Source organism: Eublepharis macularius, chromosome 15 (genome assembly GCF_028583425.1).
Source record: "Eublepharis macularius isolate TG4126 chromosome 15, MPM_Emac_v1.0, whole genome shotgun sequence".
Lineage (NCBI taxonomy): Eukaryota > Metazoa > Chordata > Lepidosauria > Squamata > Eublepharidae > Eublepharis > Eublepharis macularius.
Window position 1 is genome coordinate 41,342,145 of NC_072804.1, and position 23,668 is coordinate 41,365,812.

The window sequence follows — 23,668 nt, forward strand, 5'->3', positions numbered from 1 at the left end:
CTTCTGCTGATCCAAATCTCCATGGTACCAAAAACTCTCAGGGGCTTGAGCAAGCCAATTTTCCTCTCTTTAACTGATTGCCCTCGCCATGCCATTGCCTCCGAGAGGGCAGGGAGCATGCTCCATTCTCATCAGGCTAAGTTGAGGAGAGCAGGGAAATCTTTTTAATTTACAGAATTCTCATTGTTTTTGTGGAATCCCCAACGTTGTCTATTTTTTCTTCCTTCCTGATATAAATCAATCAAGGAATTGCAGCCAAATTTTCCAATCTTCTTGAGCTTCCCATCCCCATTTAATTGATTCTCAACTGCTCTTTATGTTTGTTACTTCCCAGAGTATTGGTTCTCTCAACTTTTCATATCTCACATCCCACCAGTCACTCTGTCAAAGAACCTGGGTCCAACCAGGATAAAAACAAAAAGCTCACCTTCCCCAAGAAGACCATTTATATGTTTGCAGGCATTCTGTTATTATACTTATCGTTTATAGTAAGTTTTAAGGACATAAAAATTTTAGAAGACAATGGAGAATCCCTGGCAAGTTGGGTAAGCAGGAGGCAGTATATCAAAGATGCTTGCTGCTGGACAGGGAGAACGGTGGGGTTAGGAGAAAGGTCAAGTGCCCAAGGTTACTAGCATGCCAAAAGGTCACAAGTGGATAATCTGTGGCAGGTTAGGCTCTGAAGGAGATGACGTTTCACCTTTACAAGTGGACATAGGAATTGAGGAAGAGTGAATTCTTAGCAACTGATAGTTATAAAAACTCTGTATCCCACCCGGTGGTACAACCACTGTCCTCGAGCCTGCTCAGTTCATTATTTAGTGTGTGCATTTTCTACTGGTTTATTTATAAAGGCAAATTCTTCTGCATGGCTGGGGTGTCCTCTTAAGTATTTAAATGCCACTGCATTGGTGACTGGCAATAACTGCCCACTTTATTATTAGATATGCAAAATAATTATAACAGCAAGTTGATTATCTTGGCGTCCATCTAGCTGTGAAGTGCATGGGCTTTGCAGAGAGAATCAGGTTGGAATTGTGTATTGAGGTTTCATTGTATTGCGAGAGTGGCCATCTCAGGAGGGCCAGAAGCCCTAGACAGAGAAGCACCATGATTGGTCTTTTATTTCTTAAGGATGTTCACTTTCATTCTCTCCGAGAAGCGCCTGAACCAAAGGTCTCTCACTGCCTTTCTGCCTCTACTCTCTGTTTGTTTCCAGATGATCGGCATCGAGTTAAGCTCCATCCCCTTCTTGGTGATCCCAACTCAGACTATATCAATGCCAACTACATTGATGTAAGTACACCAGTGCTTTGGCCTATTTCCTGGGCTTCTTCACTAGCCATTTACGGCAAAATCCCAACGTCATTGTTTTCTCCTTTTTCGTCTCTTAGAAGCTTTGTTGGTTGTGACCCATAACTTACCTTAGTCTTCCTTGTTCTCCTTGTTTCTTTCCTCCTTCCAAACCTTCAAGATCCTACTCCTTGTACCACCTGACTTGACATCTCTTTCTGTTCTCTTCCTGAACCACTGTCATTTCCACAAACAAATGCTTCCTTCACCTTTCCCAGTATGAGGAGTTAACCTCCAAGAATGGGCAGTTATGGTGGAACATCAGTTCAAGACAGGATCAGATGCATTTCCGTCCATGGGAGAGGCTGTAGCTTAGTGGTAGAGCACTTGCACAGCATATAGAAGATCCCCAGTTCAATCCACCAAGCAAGATGTTTCCTGGGGGTGGTTCTTATCGATTGTGTGGGTAAAGTGTCATCAAGTTGCAGGCAATTTATGGCAGCCCCACAAGGTTTTCAAGGCAAGAAGCAAACGGGTGATTTGCCATTGTCTGCTTCTGTGTAGCAACCATGGACCTCCTTGGTGGTCTCCCATCCCAGTACTAACCAAGGTTGACCCTGCTTGGCTTCTGAGATCTGACAAGTTCATGCTAGCCTGGGCTATCCAGGTCAATGGGTGAAAGTGCCAATTAGCAAGTGGCTAATAGCCACTCATCAGGGATGAGTAGTAGGCACTTTCTGTAAAATATGCCCCACTGCCCTCTTCTTCTCACTCAGCTTTCAGTCAAAGTAGACCAAGATGGATTAAAGTGGTATTGAAATTTTATAATCGGTAATTTAAACCAATATAATGTAATAAGTATAACAAAATTCTTGCTCTCTTGAAACAGATCTTTGCCTCTCCTTCACTTTCACAAACTAGGGGTTGTTTTCTCCTGGTACCCTCCATGCCATGGATAGATCTCTGCTTCTCCATGGATTTGTCCAGTCTCCTTCTAAAGCTACCTAAGATAGCGGCTACCATCATATCATTGGGCAGGGACTTCCGTTGGTGACTAGTGGATCATGTAAAACTGGGGTTGGTCTTATCAAGTTTGAACATCCCACGTGTGATTTGATGATAGGTGCCTTGTTTCATCCACATTGCCTGCCGAAATCAACTGGTATCTTGTGGCAACTTAAGACTAGCACATTTTAATTCGAGTATTTTGTAGACTAGAGACCGCTTCATCAGATGCATCGACTAGATCCTCCCTAGCTCAGTGACCAACCACTACAAGCATTTGAGCTCTAGTCCATGAAATCTTATGCTAAAATAAAAAGTCTTTGAAGTGTCACCAGACTCCTGTTTATTTTTGCTACAACTGACAAACACAGCTACTCCTCTGGAACACCTACTGAATTTAAATGCATCAAAAGACACCAATGTTTTGAAAGCACTTGAATTTCAAACATGTCAGAAGAAAACTCCACTTTTGAAGATTCTGAGTAGCCAAACTGGAAATTGGGGTCATTTTCTGGTATTGGGTAATGTTGCTGTCAGTTCAGGAATGTGTGTTGTTGTTCAAATAGCTTGAGGCAAAAGGATAAAGGCGCCCCTACCCCAAATCCCTTTTCCTGCCACTTTTGCTCCCTCTCAGTTGCTGTACGTTGCTGTCCAATGTACACTCTCTGCTACTAAATGTTCGCATCAGTTTCTCAGATTGTGTCTCACTAATCTGTCTGTCTCTGATCTCTTTTTCTCTTCAACCTGTGTCCGATTGGGCTTGCTAAGATTCGGATAAACCGAGAAGTAAGTATGTGTTGTACGTGTTATGTCTTTCGCTCTCTTTTTTCCCTTTCTTCTTTTGTGTTTCTCCCAATTTATGCTTCCCTAGATTTTAATTGCTGGCCCGGGGGGGGGGGGGGCGGTGTTCTTATTTTATCAATGTGTCTGCGATTATGTTTGTGAATACAAGATGGGAACTGAATACGAGATGACTCTACCGTTCACTCATGGAGTTGTTCACCAAGACACTCCCTTGGTCCGTTTCTCTGTCCATGATGGAAAATGGATTTGCATTGAAAGGTGTTGTATAGTAGTTAAAGTGTTGTCCTAGGAGTGAGGAGGCCAAGTTCAAATCCATACTCATCCAAAAGCTTGCTAGGTGACCTTGGGCCTATCATGCTCTCTCAGCCTATCCTACCTCACAGGTTGTTATGGAGACAAAATGGAAGAAGGGAAAACCATGCATCGCCCCAAGTTCCTTGGAGAAAGGCCAGGATAAAAATGTGATAGACAAATAGAGTCTCAAACTGGAGTCCTTCAGCAGTCTCTGTGGTAAACAGATGCACTTTCCACAAAGTGTTCTTTTCCAGGACTTACTTTTACGTATATGCAGGGCTTTTTTTCAGGGGGAACACAGGGGAACGGAGTTCCGGAACCTCTTGAAAATGGTCACATGGCTGGTGGCCGCGCCCCCTGATCTCCAGACAGAGGGGAGTTTAGATTGCTCTCTGCGCCACTACAGCGGTCTGGAGATCAGGGGGCGGGGCCACCAGCCATTTGACCATTTTCTCCGAGGGCAACCCACTGAGTTCCACCACCTCTTTTCCCAGAAAAAAAGCCCTGCGTATATGTGATCTTGGCATTGCCTTTATGGGCATGAAACTGGAGCTTATTTCTTTTTCATACTTACCTTGTTCAATTATGAAGTGTCTGTCCGTGTGTGGGTGTTGAATTATTTTTAGACAAAAAGAAATACCCAAGTAAGAGCAACCACACTCCCTTTGCCCACATTGCCTCACCGTGAAGCATTTTTTAACCCACCTCCAATCCTGGAAACTGGGCCCAAGCATGAGAGGAGGGACACTTTACCAAGGTCCACGGAAGTTCCCGAGGGACTAACCCTGGTCTTCAAGATCATTACCATGGAATGGTATACTTACGTCATTTCACAAATGAAACGGCCATTTTTCATACTCATCGGGATGGGATGCGGGGAAGGGTGCAATTATGTGACAAGTTCATAACAGCCTGAAAGAAATTATGTTTTGACCCTGACTGGAACTAGGTGAGGCTGGGGGAGAAAAATGCTTGAAGTAACCGTGAATTTAAGGGGGAAACTTTCCTTTCCTTCATCTGTGCACTTTTTTTAAAATGTAAGAAACAGATTCTGTGCACACATATGCAGAGAGGGAGAGAGAGAGAGGGAGAGAGAGAGAGAGAGAGAGAGAGCACACTTTACGTAAGGATGGGGCAGACAAACACCCCCATTGTGGCTGAATATTCCTCATTCCAGTCTCTGCTTGTTCTCCGGCTTTGCTGCATTGAGCATTCTACTCCATGTCCTTCTGATGATGTGCTGTGAATTTTTTATGAAGTTAGTTTGTGCCGAAAGGTGCACCGTGTGTATTTTTTTTTAAATGTGTTCTATCGTTTGGAGCCACGATACTTTTTCCCCCATTTACAGAAGGCATTTCCATCCATGGAACAGAACTGTCCTGCCTTCCCACCCCCGCTGTAGCCCCTTGACCCCCCCTCCCAAATTCTGCTCCTGGGGAACAGGGGACCTTCAAGAATGACACAAGGAGCAAATCAAGGGTCTGTAGCGGGGAAGGGGGAAGGGGTGGAAATGCACCTTCCCTCCCGTATTCAGTATATATCTCTGTATTTGCCTAACAATAATATGTAACAAAAGAGTATCTGATACCTCCTCACTGCAAAATATCCAGACCACACAATGGAAAAGAGCAAAGAGGCTCCTCCTGTGGTTCCCTTCCACAGCACGGATCTCATATTGGAAAGGTCTATTCCAGGGAGAATACTTATAATGGAAGAGTTTAGAAGCAACCCAAGTTTGTTGGGCCCTGTTTGGCATTGAACTCAAGGGCAAGATTGCCCTGGATGCCATTTTTGGCTTGTATTGTGTCTGGCCAGAGAAAGTGGAGCTCCCATCCCATTTTGGTTCCTGCTCCGGATCTTGTCTTTTTATAAGCAGGTGGGAGAAAATACAGATGTCGTCTACATTCTGGCCCTGCAGCACAGCCATTCTCCCAGGAGCCTTCGAACCTAATGAACCTTCCTTCAACTTAAATGGCTCTTCCATCAGTTCGAGGAATGTTCCTTAGGGCGGAGGAAGGCTTCAGGATTTGCTCAGCGGAGTGGTAGGATAGGAGCAGGATTCACCCCACTGTAAAGATGGACCCTGATCCACAATCCGTCTTTCCCTGTGGAGGGAGACAAGAAGGGGTATTCAGGCTCTGACAGAACTGGCCCCTCTGGTTTCAGGCTTTTATCACGCACAGAGACCGTGTGGGTTTACTTGTTTAGATGCCATTTTGTTTCAGAAACCTCTTCGTACAAGGCAGCTGCCCAACTGGAAGAAATTGCTCATCAGTCCAGTTCATGACTTCAAACCTCTTAAAATCAACCTATGTTTGCATAAAGCTGCAATGACAGTCAACAAGCATCCTTGATAGGATTGCATGTTCCCCCAGGAGGCATCTGAGTAGACCTGTCCTCTCCTGGGCAAGCAGGACAGGGGACTAGCTCTTCAAAGATAGCACTTGCCACCTACAATTTGTTGAAGAACATATTAAAAATAATTCCTCGGAAGAAAAATAAATATGTTGGTTGATTACTCAGGAACACCCTTCTGGTTGGTCAACAGATCTGTAACCAGCTGACAGTGGTTCACCCTAATATGTGCCCAAGGGAACCGTCCTGGCCTGATTCCCCTTTCCATGCTGTGATCCTGCTCAGTTTACCTTTTAACCTTTGGGTCATCTATTAGCTGAGTATTCTTTTAAGCAGCAGCCAGAAGTGAACATGAATCAATACCGTTTTGTCCTGTCCTTCCTCCAATGAGCATCTGGGCCGTATCCACGATTCTCTGCATTTTAATAATCACAACATCCCTGTAAGGTAGGGTGGAACCTGAGTCTCGCCAGCCCTTGTCCATGAAACCACTGTACCATAGCTGATTGATCGTAGCACGTGACTTCCTTACAGATTAGCTCTTATTTGAGCCAGAGACCAGCATTTCCAGTAAATTAAGGGCAGTGAATTAATTGATCTGAAGCCCCTTTTTACTACAGATCATTTCATGGGTAAAAAACTAACACAGTTCTCTGGTAAAAGACAGTGGATGGCTTCCAAGAGTTTAGCAGTGCCAGTCTTAAGCAGTAGAAAAGAGCAAGAGTCCAGTAGCATCTATAAGACAGACAAAATTTGTGGAAGGGTATGAGCTTTGGTGAGACACAGCTCACTTCTTCAGATACCAAGCAGTCTTAATCAGTTACACCCGTCTAAGACCACTGGATTCCGTGGACTTAGAAGGGTGTAACTCAGCCTAGGATGGCACTGTTGGATGGCAACAACATGGACAGACTTTTCAAGTTGTTTGAGCTCGAGGGGCTTCCCATGCAAGTGCAAAGTTAAAGTTTCTTCAGAGATGTGCTTGAAAAATCTTTTTGGAAGGGAGCAGGTGTGATGCAGCCAATTGCTTATGTTGGTTTTCGGAGCAGAATGCCTAAGGATGAGTGAAGATGGCAGATGTTCAAGTGTGCTCAAACTGGGTCTTGCCCAGATATTCTTCCCCAGGAACATAACATGTTTTTATTCCTTCGCAGGGCTACCACAGATCCAACCACTTCATAGCCACCCAAGGTAATGTCCATCATGTCCTAATATCTTTACACTACTGCACAGCCACTTCTGGGAGCAGCTGTTGCATTGTACATAGAACACTGTAAACAAAGGAGGAGAAAATGTCGGTGGGCAGCTTATATCGGGCTTGGGCTGCAGCTGAACAAGACCTGGTAGCCACCATGCAAGCATTCTGGGGTGCTTGAGACTTGTGCAGGCAGATCCTATACCCTTTTACTCAGAAGTAAGTTGCGCTGAGTTTAATTCAGTTGGCTATCCAGTAAGACCTGGTAGATATATGCCAGGGAATAAGGTGGTAAGGAGCTGGTAGAATGGGCTGGGGATGTAGGGGGGGATTCTTGCTTTGAATATTCCTTCATATAAAAAAATGCCAAACCTACTTTCTCTACAGATAGAAAGCAAGCACAGCAGGATACTTTGCTTGCTGTACCTTGTTGTCTATTTGCAGGGAGTTTGCAATGTTGCCCGGAAGCATTCTGAAATGTCATCTATCGCCTCCATGCTTCATAATGATGCACATGTCAGAGATCTGCCACTTCATCTCCTTGCATGTGAGAACCAGCCCTGCCTAGTGACTGCAGCCTTAGGCTGGCTTTGGAGATGGCATAGTAAAGTGGGAGAGGAAGAGTGCAGGATATGCAAAGGGAGGCTCCAGATGTAGGGGACCTAGGTTTGCTTTGGTAGTGGTGCTCGCATTTCCTCTCCCCTAGCCTGACACGCACATCACTCAACCGAAGCTGCTCTAGGGACCTCTGTTTCTGCCACGAGCCTACCATCGGAACTGGCTAGACCTATAAGACTGACAGGTGAATCCTTGCTCTGGGAACAAATGTTCATTGATTTACATATGAACGTACGTGCCATCAAGTCACAACTAACTTATGGTGACCCTAGCTTTCAAGGTGAGTGAGAAGCAGAAGTGGTTTGCCATTGCCTTCCTCTGCAGTCTTCCTTGGTGGTCGCCCATCCAAGTACCAACCCTGCTTAGCTTCTGAGATCGGACACACCATTCCTCATCCTGTTCATTAACTTAGGACTGCTGAAATTTGGAGTAGAGTGTTCTGAATGGTACCACCACAGCTTTTTCCAGGAGCACCCACCAAACTGCATGCTTCTCTGGCTTTTAGCATCATTTTAAAACTCTTTATCAGGCTTCATAGATTGGTGGTTATTGGAGTGTTCCCTACCAGCTTTTCTGCTGGAGAAAGGGAGAAGGCCACTAAGAATGCCATGCTGGAGACGGTGGGACCCATGTGAACAAAAACCACGTGGATTCAGAGCCAAGCTACAAGTGACGCCTGACACAGGTTGGACACTTGTCAGCATCCCTCACATTTTGATGGGAAATGTAGGCATCCTGGTCTTGCAGCTTGGCTCTCCAACTGCTGTCCAATGGACTTTTCAACTGTCCCTTGTCCAACATTCCGCCAAGCTGCCTACATTTCCCATTAAAACTTGAGGGAAGCTGACAAGTGTCCAACCTGTGTCAGGCATCACTTGTCGTTTGGCTCTCAGAGTTGTAGTGAGGAAGGGAATTGGACAAGGTGTCTGTCTGTCCTTGACACTATATGGAAATGTCCTTGCTACTGATTGTACTAATCTCACATTATGTAATCCGCCTTGAGTCTCAGTGAGAAAGGCAGACTATAAGTTGACATAAATAAATAAAATAAATAAAAATCTGTCTGTCTGTCTGTCTGTCTGTCTGTCTGTCTAAAAAGAATGAAGTTCAGTGGGATTTTTATTTATTCATTTAGGAAATGTATATGCAACCTCTCTGGAAACCTGCTTGGAGAAGCTACAACAGTACAATAAAGCCACACAGCCATTAAAGACAAGCCAGAGAATAAAAACAAGGCATTAAAAACAAGTCACAACATAAAAACAACATAAAATATAAAAGTCAGACTTCAGGTTACAGCAAACTGTAAAAACCATTTTAAAAGACCAAACCCCATAGTTAAAAAGCTGATTAAAAAGTAATGTTTTGGCCTAAAAGAGAGCAGGGCAGGCATATAAAATCCAATGATCAAAATGCTGCTTTATCCTCGTGTTTCTTCCTATTGCATTCTCTGTTGTCTCACTTTTATTCCTTTTTATATTCCAGGCCCCAAACAGGAGATGATCTATGATTTCTGGCGGATGGTGTGGCAGGAACACTGTTCCAGTATAGTGATGATAACGAAACTGGTGGAGGTGGGAAGGGTAAGAGGCTGATTCTCTTCCTCCAGCGGCTCTAGCAGAATGTGTTTTGCTGTCCAGATGCAGACCTTGATCTCTTTTTGCCACTTTAGGTTAAGTGTTCCAAGTATTGGCCTGATGACTCCGAGATGTACGGAGACATTAAAATTACCCAGGTGAAATCAGAGACGCTGGCAGAATATGTCGTGAGAACATTCACTCTGGAAAGGGTAAGTTCCTCTGAATTTCAGCCCAGTCCTGTCTGCCCATTAGTTGTTGCTAACTCATAATGGGATATACTAAGTTGGCCATGCTTTTTTCATGATAAGAGATAGTTGGTGCATGAGTTCTACCTCATTGATGCCTGATGGAGCTGTTCTCAAGGATACAGAGAAAGACATTACTACAGCACTTGAGCTAAAGTAACCTCCTCCCTGGAAGTGTGTGCAATTAGTATTGCCAGGACTAGTGTGGCAACCATTGGAGAGAAGTGGCATTGCCAGTGTGACAACGTAACTTCTGTAGAAAAGCTCAAAGTGACAGCAGGTAGCTTTAGAAAACACCAGAAACTCTGTGGTAAAATGATAGAGTTTCTGGTGATTCCTAGAGTTACCTGTCATCACCTCGAGGTTTGCTGCTGCTCTAAGCAGTGGTGGGTAATGAGAGCTTGGGGCAGGGGATTCCCAACCATCACTGGTCCTATGTATAGCCCTATATTGAATGCTTATGTGCAAATCTTTCCCCAACTTTTGGGGGGATATTAGAAGCAAACATTGATCTCTAGAACTAGCATTTAAGGGCCACTTGCTCTACCTGTCAATAGAGAGTTGTAGAATGGGCCATATTTCATGTGCTCCCACCGACAGTAAGGACAGGGCCTACTCAGTGATAGACCTTTGGATCTGGAACTCCTTCACAGCAGTTCCAAGCTGACCATGCTTTAGGTACGAGGACAAGGCTTTCCTTTGTATTCAGAATTTTAGTTGATATTTTGTTTGTTTCTGTCATCTGCCTTTGACTGCTCTGATTCCTTGCTCTAATGGCTCTTTTTCAGTGTTTGTTGCATGTCAGTATATCAGCTTTATATACAGGGCAGGTACCAGAGTTTCTGGTGCCTGAGGCCGGGGGCAGCTTCAGGGTGCACGTGCACTTGTACCCGGACTGCATGATGACATCACTGTGTGTGATGTCATCACGCAACATGCCACTGCGAGCCAGCCCCATTGGCATGGCAGGCAGCTAGGACAGCATGCGGGTGGCCTCCCAGCCCTCCCACTCAGTTGCCCCATGCTTTCCTGGGCGCCTGCTGTGCTTGGCCCATAGCTGCGTGCAGGTGGCAGCGGCAGCATGGGGCAACTGAGCAGAAGGGCTGGGAGGGTGCCCGCTCAGACTGCCCTGTGCTGCTGCTGCCAGCTCACGCTCCCAGCTGAGCACAGCAGCTGCGGGCCAGGCGTGGCAAGTGGCCGGGGCAGTGCACGGGCGGCTTTGCAGCCCTTCTGCTCAGCTGCCAGCACTGCTGCCACCAGCTCCGTGGCATGCGCCCCCACCCCCGGCGCCCCCTCCAGCACCTCAGCGTTCGAGGCGGCTGCCGGACTCGCCTCCATGGACGCGCTGGCCCTATTTATATATATACATATACACATACACATACACATACACATACACATACACATACACATACACATACATATACATATACATATACATATACATATACATATACATATACATGTATATGTATATATATCATATACATCAAAACAGAGGTGGTGTACCATATAATCAAAACAAAAAAACCTCTCTAAAGCACACTCTGAATGAGAAAGTGTGACAATTTGCTTATAAGCCTCCCCATAAGCATTACAATACGTGCTATATAACAAGCCAAAAACTACCTAGAAAATTCAAACTACAGAAAATCTCACATACAAATACCAGAATCTGGATGTACTTTGGTTTCGTATTATACAGTATATAGATCAATGGACATACTGCCTTGTATAGAGACAGAATACATCTTCAAATGGAAAGCTTCACAGAACACTCAGTAACTTGTAAAGGCAGTAATCCTCGGGGTTCCTATATGCGAATACAATCAGCATGAAAGTTTTTTTGTGACGACTGACAAGTTAAAGCTCTCAGAGATTTCCAAAAAGCTTTAACAGTGCTCTATACACAAAGCTATGGATCCTGCCTGAAAATTCATAGAACAGAAAGGATTTCATCTGTGGAAGTTTGACTTCACTGTCTTCCAGCTGTAGCTGGAAATGCCTCCTGAAATGCTACTGTTGGCGAATGGGCGACCCCCAGGAATAGCTTGAGGAGTCAGAGCTCTGCCCCGGGATGGTGGAATTAGTGAAAACTTGAGATGAGATCCAACAAAGGAGGTGGAAGGAGGCAAAATGCGAGCATAGAAAACTAGCTGTGTTCATTCCTGCCACAAACATAGGGTTGTCTTCTTGACACCTTTTCTCTTTTGGAAGCTGGAAGCATTCACTTTTATCTCTTTCAGCCTTTTGTGTAATCAAAACCACCCCTTAATTGGCCTTCAGCTTTCATCCCAAGGTTCTCCTTTGCTAAACTGGTTCTCCTACTGTCTGAGACTTCAAATACTTCACCGAAGGCATTCTCTTAGTAAATACTGCAGAGCAGGCCTTTATTTATGTGGTCGTTCTCGATCGTTTAATTTCAGGCTAAGCGCCATGTAATTGCACAGGGAATGGACAATTATTTCCATCTTCGAGACGGGAGTTGAAAGCTTCATGGCAATTATTGAACAGTACTGTATCTTGGGACATCACAACTGTAATTCACCCCCCTAATCTCGAGAAACGTTAAATCACAGCCTTGTTACAAGTGAAGTACCCACGAGCCTTGGGGATCTAGTTACCTCGTAATCATTTCAAGGCGTTTGCTACAGCTCTCTAGGCTTCGATGGAAGGGCCCCCTAATCAGGGATCTGGGAGTTCAGCACCAAGAAACACCGAATCTATTAATAAGGAAATCTAAACGCCAGTATTCTTGTTTCAAACCTGCATTATTTTCAGCTCTGCTAAAATGCATTCTTTTAATAAGGAGCAATTTAAGGTGAAACGCATCAGGTGAAACACATCAAGCTGCCTTATAAGTCAGACACTTGGTCTATTAAGGTCAGTGTTGTCTACTCTGACTGACAGCAACGCTCCAGAGACTCAGATGGAGGCCTTTCACATCACCTGCTGTCTGATCTTTTTCACTGGAGATGCTAGGGGTTGAACCTGGGACCTTCTGGATGCCAAGAAAATGCTCTGCCACTGAGCCACAGCCCCTCACCAGAAACGGAGTAGAAAAGGGGAGTTCATGGGCATCCATTGCACTTTAGCAATCATTTTCAAATAGATTTCCCTCTTTGACACAGGAAAACCCAGTTGCAAACGATTGCTTAAGAGCCAGTGTGGTACACTGGTTAGAGTCGGAGGCCAAGGTTCGATTCCCCACTCTGCCATAGATGATTGGCCCAGTCACATACACTGTCAGCCTGACCTACCTCACAGGACGGTTATGAGGACAAAATGGTGGAGAGGAGAATGACGTGAGCCGCTTTGGGTCCCCCATTGGGGAGCAAGGTGGGGTATAAGTTAATAAATAAATAAATCCTTCAGCAGCAGGCTGAGTGCAGCTTTGCCATTAATAATAATAACATTTGATTTATAAACCGCCCTTCAGGACAACTTAATGCCCACTCAGAGCAGTTTACAAAGTGTGTTATTATTATCCTCATGTCAATCACCCGGTGAGATGTGTGGGGCTGAGAGAGCTCTGAAAGAGCTGTGACTAACCCAAGGTCACCCAGTTGGCTTCAAGCAGAAGAGCGGGGAAATCAAACCTGGTTCTCCAGATTAGAGTCCTGCCGCTCTTAGGCACTACATCAGACTGGCTCCATGACAGACACAGAAATCAGCAATTCAACTTCCAGCGGAGATAGGCAACTCTACCACCACCCTTCAGGGAGGCTGCCTGAAACTAAAAAGCATTGCAAGAACATTCATGCATCTATTTATTTAAAATATTTATTGGCCACTGTCTCCACAGATACTTTGGTTTCTCCAGCTGAAAGGATCTCAGGTTAGCAAGGTTGGGAAAAATTTTGGAGAGCTTTTACTGGTCAAAAAATAGTGTCTGAAGAAGGGAGGTCTGACTCTCGAAAGCTTACACTCTGAAAATTTTGTTGGTCTCTAAGATGCCACTGGACTCTAATCCTACTGGTCAATGAACACCAGGCAAGATGGATCAGTTTTATTTCATTCACATTGAATAATGCACTTTCAATACACTTCAACAATTGTTTTCTAGTGGATTTTCCTGTTTTACAAAAACGATTGCTTAAGTGCAATAAAAGTTCATTATCCGACATGTGTGTGGACTAGCGATGGGCACAAACCGGGAAAATCCCGAACCATGCAGTTTGTGGTTTGTTGCGTTTCATGAACCACGAACTTTCATGAACTTCCCCCGGTTCATGAAACGGTTCATGAAAACGTCACTTCCGGAGCAGCAGCAGGTCTGCAGAAAGCCCATCACCCCATTGCCTAGGAAACGGATTGATTGGCACCAGGCTGTCTGCAGTGACAAAGCGAAAAACAAACCAAAAGAACCAACTTAAAGTTTGTGGTGGTTCGTCAGAAGTGGGCTCTGACAAACCGCTGGTTTGCGAACCATGAACCAGCCTAGTTCATGATGAACTTTGGTTCATATTTCAGTTCGTGCCCATCTCTAGTGTGGACGCGTGAGTCAGGATAAGTATGGTAGTTTTGTCCATCACGATACTAATCAGTGTATAGTCAAGAGGTTATTGGAGACACTGGCTTTCCATCACTACAGCCTGTCCCCACTTTTCATCACCATTTGTTTAACAATTAAAAATGCTTGAAGCAGTGCCGACTAAATCTATAGGCCTCACTCTTTCCTTGTCTTTCCCCCTCTCTATCTCTTTTGCAGAGAGGCTATTCAGCAAGGCACGAGGTAAAGCAGTTCCACTTCACGTCATGGCCAGAACACGGAGTGCCTTACCATGCCACTGGGCTCCTGGCATTCATTCGCAGAGTGAAGGCGTCAACGCCTCCCGATGCAGGACCCATCGTTATCCATTGCAGGTAAGAACTAGACTGGAGAAAGGTGATCTTTATTGTGAGCAGCATCCTCTGTAGCTATGGCCAACAGGATAAACACATGAGGCTCCCTTGTAGTAACCCTATATAGTACAGTTGCCTACTACTATAGCCCTAGTCCATGAAGCTCTCTTATCGTAGAGTTACTAGTATAATAGTTGTTCACAAGTTACATTGAGCACATGTATAGCATATCCCTGCATTCCCATGTTATGTTCAATGCATGAACAGCTTGTGATTTAAAACTGACATTTATCCAGGTACAAGTCCCTGGTTTCATTTGTAAAGTGATTGCATGTTGGCTCTTTCTTACAAACAGATGTACGCATGTACATGCATGATGCATATGCATTCACTGTAACATGTTAACAGGGCTACTGAGTCAAACCATTGGTCTATCAATTGTCTACTTTGAATGGCAGCAGCTAACCAGGATCTTGAGTCAAGGTCTTTCCCATCTCCTGCCCCCTGATCTTTTTAACTGGAGGTGCTGGGGATTGAAGCTGGAACTTTCTGAATGCAAAGCAGGTGCTCTTCCATTGAGCTGCAACTCTTCTCCTGGTGATGTCAAAGAGTATCCCAGGCTTCACCGCTAAAAGTGTATGTGGGATGCTTACAGGCAAGCATTGGGAGGTGGTAAAAGAGGTACTGGAGCAGCTGCTGAGTGCAAGCTGGTGTAACCTGGTGCTAGCCAGAGATGTCATCGCCTGCACCCATATTGAGTTCTGTGAGCCACTCAGAAGCTGCATTCCTACACAATACTATAGCCATGACCCCAACACCTCCATCACCTCCTCCTGGTGCCCGCTGGTAATGACACCACATCTTTCTTCAGCATCCCACCATGCAACCCACTGCTTATCCTCTGCTGTTCGAATATCAATTTGTCTCCTCTGAAAAAAGACCAGTAAATAATATCCAAGTCCAGAATAGCATCTGTATATTAGGCATTCTGAACAGTACCACCTATGACATTACAAAAGAACTAAGATCAGGGATGAGCAGGGCGTTTTTTCTGGGAAAAGAGGTGGTGGAACTCAGTGGGTTGCCAGCACAGGGTATAACTCCTGGTGGGAGGTGGTGCCCCTGGTACCACATGTGCATGTGCAAAGTACGTGCACATTCCCGGGATCGCACAATGATGTCACTTTGGGTCAGCTGGAACAAAGGGGGAGTTTTTAAAAGTTTAAATCGCCCTTGGCGAAAATGGTCACATGGCTGGTGGCCCCGCCCCCTGATCTCCAGACAGAGGGGAGTTTAGATTGCCCTCTGTGCCGCTCCAGCGGCCATGTGACCATTTTCAAGAGGTGCCAGAACTCCATTCCACCATGTTCCAGCTGAAAAAAAGCCCTGGGTATGAGGATCCTAACTTTGAAATGAAAGTTGATCGGGACCCATTACTAGACTAAATTCTCATATCTATCAGAAGATAAGGCTATCAAGGACTTAATCTGGATGAGTAATGTATAAATAGTTCTTTTAAATACAGGCTAAAAAAACTAGAACTAAACAGCATAATCAGAATCTTGGCTTCAGCTTCAAGCTGCCAATACTCAAATTTAAAAAGAAAACGGGTGATATCTCTATTCAAGGTGACTTCTAGTCATTATTTAATTCCAAGAAGGCACCACGCTACGGTATGATTAAGCTTAATCATGGGTTTCAGTCTTATTTATCAGATCTGGGTAAGTTTCCTTTAAAAAAAACAACACCAGCTTTCTTCTCACTTAATTTACAGTAAATGCCATCAGTAGCCTTAGATGGGTGACATCAGAACTTTGCTTTTAACCTTCAGGTCAAACCAAACCATGATACGATCTTGAGCATTTTTTAATTGGTAAAAAGCAGCTGAAAGATAGATTTTTTTAAAAAAATCTTCTTTGCCCCCACTACTTAGTTTTGTTCATCAAAACAGGGATCCCTACACTGTAATTAGTACTTTACAGTGAGAGAGGGGGACACATCCCTTAAAAACCTACCCTATTATTATTATTTTATTAGAAAACTGATAAAAGCATGTGTAGCCCATTTTCAGCTAAACAGCAATTGAACAGTTAAATCCCCTCTCTCCGTTCCGCATGGATTCAGTCCAAATCACAGCTGTATGCACATGCAGTTTACCTTTTACAGACATAGGGAGATTTTGTGATCTTCCTCCCATCTGTTTTTGACCACCATCACTGCATCGGTTACCAGGGGAGAATATCAAGTGAAATATGCTGCTTTGTTCCATCTCTGAAATTGAGGGTTGGACCCAGGGGCTCAAACCTGCAAAAACGGGGACATTTGCAAGCAAATCTTGATACGGACATGATGCCCAGCAGCTAAGAGATGCCTTGAGATCCCCTCTGCCATAGCTGACAACAGCTTATCTTTAGGATCATTTGGTTTGGAGTGCAGGTAGCTCAGCCTCGGAATTATTCATGAAATATTTATCATTGAACTATCAAATCTATAAATTGACTCCATAAGAAAGGATAGTCAAGGCAGGTAAAAGAACGGGCACTTTATGGCTCAGGTGCAGGAGCTGGATGTCCTTGCCATAATTGTTGACGTTTATTACCTAGACTGATGGGCAGCAGGACAGAGGGAGAGGCACCAGGTGCTCGAGAACAAGGAGAGAATGGGCAAAGAGCATACATTTCAAGATTATTTAGGACCCTCGAGGCAGCAAACAATTTAAAGAGATTGCAAGTAAACTTTTAAAACCATGCAATATAGGTAAAACTGGTGGTTAAGCAATATAATACATGTAAAACTGCTGATGAAAAGCAAACAAGAACAGTCCATAAGGACATGCCAGGCAAAGCAGAGAAGTCTTCACCTACTGGCAGTAGATCGAGGGCAATAGATGTATCCCTGGAGAGGAAATTCTACGATTTTGGTGCCATACCAAGAAGGTCCTTTCTAAGGTTGCCACCTCTCTAGCCTCAGGGGCACCCAGAGCAGGTACCCTGAAGATGATTGCAATAGTTGGGTATGTTTGCATGGGAGTAGGTGGTCCATAAGGTATGCAGGTTGCCCCAGGGCGCCAGCTTCTTGTTTAAACTGGCCTCTTTTTCAGGCCACTGTCAACAAATAGGTAAAAAATCCAAATCTGAAGAAAGGCTGAAAACTAAACAATGATGCATTCAAAACCTTATATTGCATATACAAACAGGATCACTTAACAAAATACCCACTGCAGTGCTTTTCTACATATGCATACGGTATCCGTATATCTGACCTCACTTTGCTGCATAGAGCAAGAAAATAAATGCCAGTTCTGTGATCACATCACACTATGTGACTGTGAAGTTTGGTTTGGGGTTGAAAAGAATCCAGCACTCTGGACTCCTCTTATTTTTCAGAGGCCAAGGCTCTAGCCCTTAGGACTTCTAAGGTAAACTTGAAAATGTAACATCAGCAGCTGGAGCAGAGAGATTGTGGGATTTGTAGTGGCAACGGAGGACAGGGTTGTATGGCAACGCATAGTTCTTTGTTCTACTTTGTGACCTTACTTTGTTCAGGATTTTTTTTAGACGTTCAGAGTGCATGCAATCTGTTAAATGCCCATTTTAAATTTTATTTTACTTAATTTTATTTAGAGAATCGATATGCTGCCTCTCCAGAGACCGGCTGGAGACAGTGCTTACATTGTTTTTAAAAAATCAAAACCAACATAACTTCTCAATTTAAAAGAAACAAAAACGAAAATAAGCAGTCATTGTTTAGTTAGTTGTTTGCCATAGTGGTTCATATTAAGGAAGAGAATCTTGTCCCTGCTGTCAGTCTTACAGGCTACAGAAACAAGATACATAAAGGAAGAGGAGTGGATCAAAAAGGACAGCTCATCTGGATTGTATCAGAATAAAGCTAGAATTTCTGTCTAGCTGTGGCTGAACCTTCTGTGCTGGTGTTCATGCTTGGGTACAACCAGGGCTTTTTTTCTAGGGAAAGAGGTGGTGGAACTCAGTGGGTTGCCCTCGGAGAAAATGGTCACATGGCTGGTGGCCCCACCCCCTGATCTCCAGACAGAGGGGAGTTTAGATTGCGCGGAGGGCAATCTAAATTCTCCTCTGTCTGGAGATCGGGGGCGGGGCCACCAGCCATGTGACCATTTTCAAGAGGTTCCAGAACTCCATTCCACCGTGTTCCAGCTGGAAAAAAAGCCCTGGGCACAACCATCCTGTGGCCTAGGCTTGCCAGGTCCCCTTATCCTTGTGGCAGGAGGTGGCAGACCTGGCACTCACCTTTGCTAATGTCTTTGTGTGTGCGATCCTGGGCTGCATGATGAAGTCACTTCCGGGAAGTGATGTCATTGCGCAGGGCATCATGCTGCCCCTGGGAGTGCTTCTGCGGGCCGATTTTGGCCTGTTTGGGACTGAATCAGGCCCATTTGGGGTCTAAATTGGCCTGCTGTGAAGTACAGGAGCTCTTCAGGGCCTTCCCAGAGGCACTCCTGCACTCTGCAGTGGGCCGAATTGGGCCTGTTTGGGGCCGAAATCAGCCTGCTCCGGAGTGCCAGGGGGTGCATTCACCTTTCCTCCCCACCTGCCAGGTAAGTGGTGATGGGGGGCAGGGGATGAGAGCAGGGGAACCCGCACCCCCAAAAGGGGACTGGTAACCCTACAGTGTGGCCCTTAGTTCTCTAGAAGATGACAATACCAAAAATATCCTTCCCTCTCTCTTCTGCACCTTTACAGCACCCACCTCTCTCCAGCTAGAGCGAGGTGAGGCAAGCTCTTGGCAGCTGCTTGCTCTCCGGCCAATAGCTGGGACAACTCACATTTATTATTAGTTATTTTGAAAATGTGCTGCCCTCTCTAGAGCTGCTTGACCTCCAGACCTATTTGAAGGTCAGTTGTTGTAACCCCGCACTAGCACACGAGGAGCTCCTGCTCATCCGTGCTCCCTAATTGGCTAGCTCTGCCTCATTCACTGCCACGCACGTTGCAGTGGCCCGTCCTCTGTTTCAGCCTGTTTGCTGAAACAGTGGGATGCCATGAATCATAACACTGCACTAACACCCTTGCACCTGGGCCTCTTCATTATTATTTTTTTTTGCCTTACAAAGAACCCCTCCCCTCTCCCCCCACTTTGCAACGTCTGGCTGCGAGCGACACCAGAACAGCCGTGCTGAATCCGTGTTCTTTGCACATCAGCCATGCTTTTTCAGCCTGCTTTATGATTCTTCCCATGCTAGATAAATAAGGGAGGACTGATGAATGAAAGCCGGGGGATTTCCCTCCCCCCTTCTTGTCAATGGCTTCATCAGTATTCATTCATCAGGGACAACAAGTGTGATTAGTTTCCCCAGCCTGTAATCATTGATAATCACGGCAAGTGATTCATCAGTCCCAGAAATTAGTATATTTGAGTGTTTAAAACTTCAATGGAAAGGCGGAGAGATATGGTTCCGCTCTTGCTGTGTTAGGGATTTTGCATGGCTTCAACAGGTGGATCATCTGACGGGGAGGGAAATCTGGACTCAAACCTATGCTGAAGCAAGCCTCTTTTGAGAGATACGCATGCTGAATTAAGTAACCTGGAGGGGATGTTAGAAACAGATGCATTACTGTCTAAGAGAATGAAGGCCAGTTTTGTCTAGAGTGGGTCTTTGCAAAGAAGGTAGGGGTGAAGGATAACTGTCTGTGCTTAGACCTCACCTTTAACGGCAGCTTGGGTTGCAGAAATTGGAAGTCTGAAGTTGTCATGGCCTGGAGAGATTCTAGCGTCTGCAAGTCAGCCTGCTGTTAAAGGCAGAGGAGCAGAGGCCAGTGAAACTATTGGCAGCCCTTCGCTACGACCAAAAGGAACATGTAGCTGCAGGGTCGCATGCCAGGAGATGCTTGAGGCTTGGAAACCAAAAGCCCAGTGGACAATAATGATCGTTGTGGTTCCTTGTTGTGCCCGTCTAGTTGTGGCGGTGAAGGTGGTGTTCCTTTCATGCATGTTAACAGTACAGTGCCCACTCTGCAGTAGCGCTTTTTATTCTGAATGGTGTAAAATGTGAGTGTGGTGATTGGGAAGAGGGACCTCTGCCCTCCAATCAGGGAAAATTGTGAAAGAGAGTATTGACAGCCCCCCAAACCAAGGGAGGGAAAATAGCAAACTGGTAAGCTGCTAGCCCAACCAGACTGTTTGTTTGAATGTTATTTGTTACATTTGCTTATCTTAAATTTTTGGAAATTTTTGTAAGCTTCTTTTTGGTCCCTTTTGTGGGAAAAAAAGCTTTAAAAATTAACTTTTAAAGTTTAGGGGTCTAGGTAATCTCCACACCACCCTCACGGTGTTCCCTTACCAATTAGTTGTATTGCTGCATTTTATGGCACCTACCCGACCTGTATCATTTTTCATATACTCATGGAAAGAATTCAAGGGAAAAGCTTGGCTAGATGGCCTAACGATCACCACAACATGCATGCGTATAAGAAAAGATATGTACCCGCCTCTTCCCAAAGCTTAGCGGTGGGTAATAGATAAACACACACATGAAGGTGTAATAAAACAGAATCAGATTTAAGCACGCTGATATAAACTCCCCAATTATGTGCTTCCTTAGCTCTACTTCCCCAAGCCAGTCCATACAAATAATTACTTCTGTAAGATGCTCAGATCGGCATTTTGTTGATCTACTGAGTCATGGATCCCCCTCCTTTTTGAGCCCCTGGCCACCTTTTCTGACACAGGGTGGTGGGTGCAACCATAAAATGGTTGCCGCTGCAGGAGGCAGAGCCAACCACAGAATGTCAGGACAGGAGGTTATACATAACTCTCATAGTAACATCCCAACATTTCAGGCAGAAGCTCTGCTTAACGGGATGCCGTTTAAAATGAACGTATTGTTTAAAAACATTTTCTTGCATACACACAGCTTACTTTCAGCCACTGCGTAAAAATCCTTGCACTGTGATGGCAGTTGCTGTCAAAAGCAATTTCTAAAAAAGTTTGCTCAGCCACTCAGTTTTAAAATAGCCAATCAGAAGCCCTGCTGGGCAACAGTCTCCTCTGACCCCACCCACATTCTAAAAACACTTGGTGGGCATCAGGGAAGGTGGTGGTGGGCACCTTGGAGCCCACGGGCACCACATTGAGGACCCTTGTTCTAAAGAGCAGGAGTTTTATACATGTAGGAACATCTTCTGGGATGCCTTTCTGTGAGCCTTTGGATCCTCTGAAACGAGTTGCAAAGCAGTGTGAGGCTGGAGACGATGCCATGATGTGGAGGGTCTGAGGGACTGTTGAGTGACTGCTGCTCTCTCCCCCACAATCCCCACTTCCCTGCAGTGCTGGCACCGGGAGGACCGGCTGTTACATCGTCCTGGACGTGATGCTGGATATGGCCGAGTGCGAGGGAGTCGTGGACATTTACAACTGTGTGAAGACTCTGTGCTCGCGGAGAATCAACATGATCCAGACAGAGGTAGGGTGAGGCCAGGAGGGTGCGAAACACAGATGTGTTTTGGGTTGTGTTCAAGAGAGGGAGCAAGGCACCTGGCAGAAACACAGGAAGCTGCCTGAGCCCATGGAAGACCAGTCGGTCTATCAAGCAGGGGGATCTGAGTCCAGTGGCACCTGCAGATTTTCAGGGTGTAAGCTCGCAAGACTCAGGGCCAAGCTACACATGACGAATGACACTTGAACGGCAAGTGGATTGAGTGGAGGGCAAGTGAACAGGGAGAAATACACTTGCCATTCAAGTGTCATTCGTCATGTGTAGCTTGGCCCCCAGAGATCCCTGAGGGGGGGGGTGTCTCTAAAGTGCTATTGTTCTACTCCGGACCGACATGGCTACCCACCTGAAACTATGGTCTAACCAAGTCAGTCTTGGCTGCCTTGCTTCTCCAGGGTCTCAGGCAGAGGTCTTTTGCGTCTCCTACTACTTGATTTTTTTTTTAAACTGAAGATCTCTGGGACAGAACCTGGGACCTTCTGCCACTCAGCCACAACCCTTTCCAGACTGGTTGGCCACCGTGCGAAACAGAATGTGAGACTAGATGAATCAGTGTTCAGAACCAGTAGTCCTCATCATATGATCTTAAACTAGAATTGGTTATCTTGCAACATCTTTAATGAGCTGTGTGGTATCCCTGATGATTTCATGGCTGCATTTAGTTGGCTTTTGTGGGTCTTTTTAGTGGTTGTGATGATTGCTAACTTGTATGGCAGAGTGAGATCAGCAGCTGAGTGTCCATGCAGGGTAGCAGTCAGAGTGTCAGTCTAGACCTTTGGCTTAAGCTGCTGTGGCAGCTTTCATACATCTTGGATAATGCACCTTCAGTGCACTCTAGCAACCATTTGCAATTTGCAAACAATCGCTCAAGTGCATTATCCAATGTGTGTGAAAGCAGCTTGCAGAAGGTCTGGTTTAGACTTCAGAAGCCAGAAGTCAGACAGGAATTTGTGTTGACAGAAAACTAAACAGCTTCACCTGACCTGTTATCTTTAACCAAAACATGGGTTGCAAAAGTCAACTGATGAAATTTTGTCTGGCATGGAGATTGCCTGGCGATTGCCTGCAAGCTGAGCTTGTGGTTAAAGAACTGGGAGAGACGAGTGATACTCCAATGCCTGGAGGCATCAAACCCACCACCTTTTCATAACAGGTGTTATGCTAAGGGGATCTCAAACCACCCTTTAGATATCAAGGTAGCCTTTAATGCATCTGTGACTCAGGCTCTGGGAAAGCTGATCTCTTCTCAGGATTGAGAAGCCATAAAGAGGCCTGGGCATAACCATTTGCTCTGTCACCCTGTGATGGAGAAATGGGTTTTGTTTTAGCCTTTTGGTGCTGTCATAAAACCTACACTCTGTGGGTGATGTCTCCAGGGGCTTTGGAGTCTGGGAAGGCTGGTCCTAACTCACAAGGAGAGAGGGGGGAATGCCTCCTCTTTGAGGAGAGTGTTTAAAAAGATCTGCCGTCTTTTGTGTGGGGTGGTTCATCTGTGATGGTGAAAGTGGGGTAGAGGAGGCTTGTCTCTATCCCTAGAGTCTCCACAAGATGTGTACCCAACCTGATAGACGCTAAGGTATCTTTGTAACTCTCAAGTGCTGTAGCTAGACCGTAGTCATTTTCTTTTCCTTTTGATATTTAGCCATTAACCTTAGTCATATATCTTCCTTGTGTGCTCTCTGGTTTTTATATTCTAGTGTAATCCAATAAATATCTTTCTTTGGTTAAGAACAAGCTGCGACAAAGGTTTTCTCACCCACTGGCCTACTGCTATTTGTTAGTACTTTATTAGTACTTTGTTCACCATTTGTTAGTACTTTGTTCACCAATGTCCAGACAGCTGACAAGAGATTCATCTTCTGTTTCTAGGTGTTGGGGAGCAAAGGGACTATGGTTAGGAAGGGATGAGAAGTCCAGCCCCCTGCCAGTCATAATAATGGGTGCTCCTTGTGGTGTGCCAAGG

The 23,668-nt window shown here is 45.2% G+C and overlaps 1 protein-coding gene across 1 annotated transcript in view; it reads left to right on the plus strand.

The window, feature by feature from the left end:
• The window catches only part of PTPRU (protein tyrosine phosphatase receptor type U), a 386,725-nt gene that overhangs the window by 326,805 nt on the left and 36,252 nt on the right, over positions 1-23,668 (plus strand). Inside the window, exons 18-23 of the mRNA XM_054999127.1 lie at positions 1,220-1,296; positions 6,906-6,942; positions 9,050-9,147; positions 9,237-9,353; positions 14,101-14,255; positions 21,540-21,675. Of these exons, the coding sequence (XP_054855102.1) occupies positions 1,220-1,296; positions 6,906-6,942; positions 9,050-9,147; positions 9,237-9,353; positions 14,101-14,255; positions 21,540-21,675 (620 nt within the window). The remainder of the gene's footprint in view (positions 1-1,219; positions 1,297-6,905; positions 6,943-9,049; positions 9,148-9,236; positions 9,354-14,100; positions 14,256-21,539; positions 21,676-23,668) is intronic.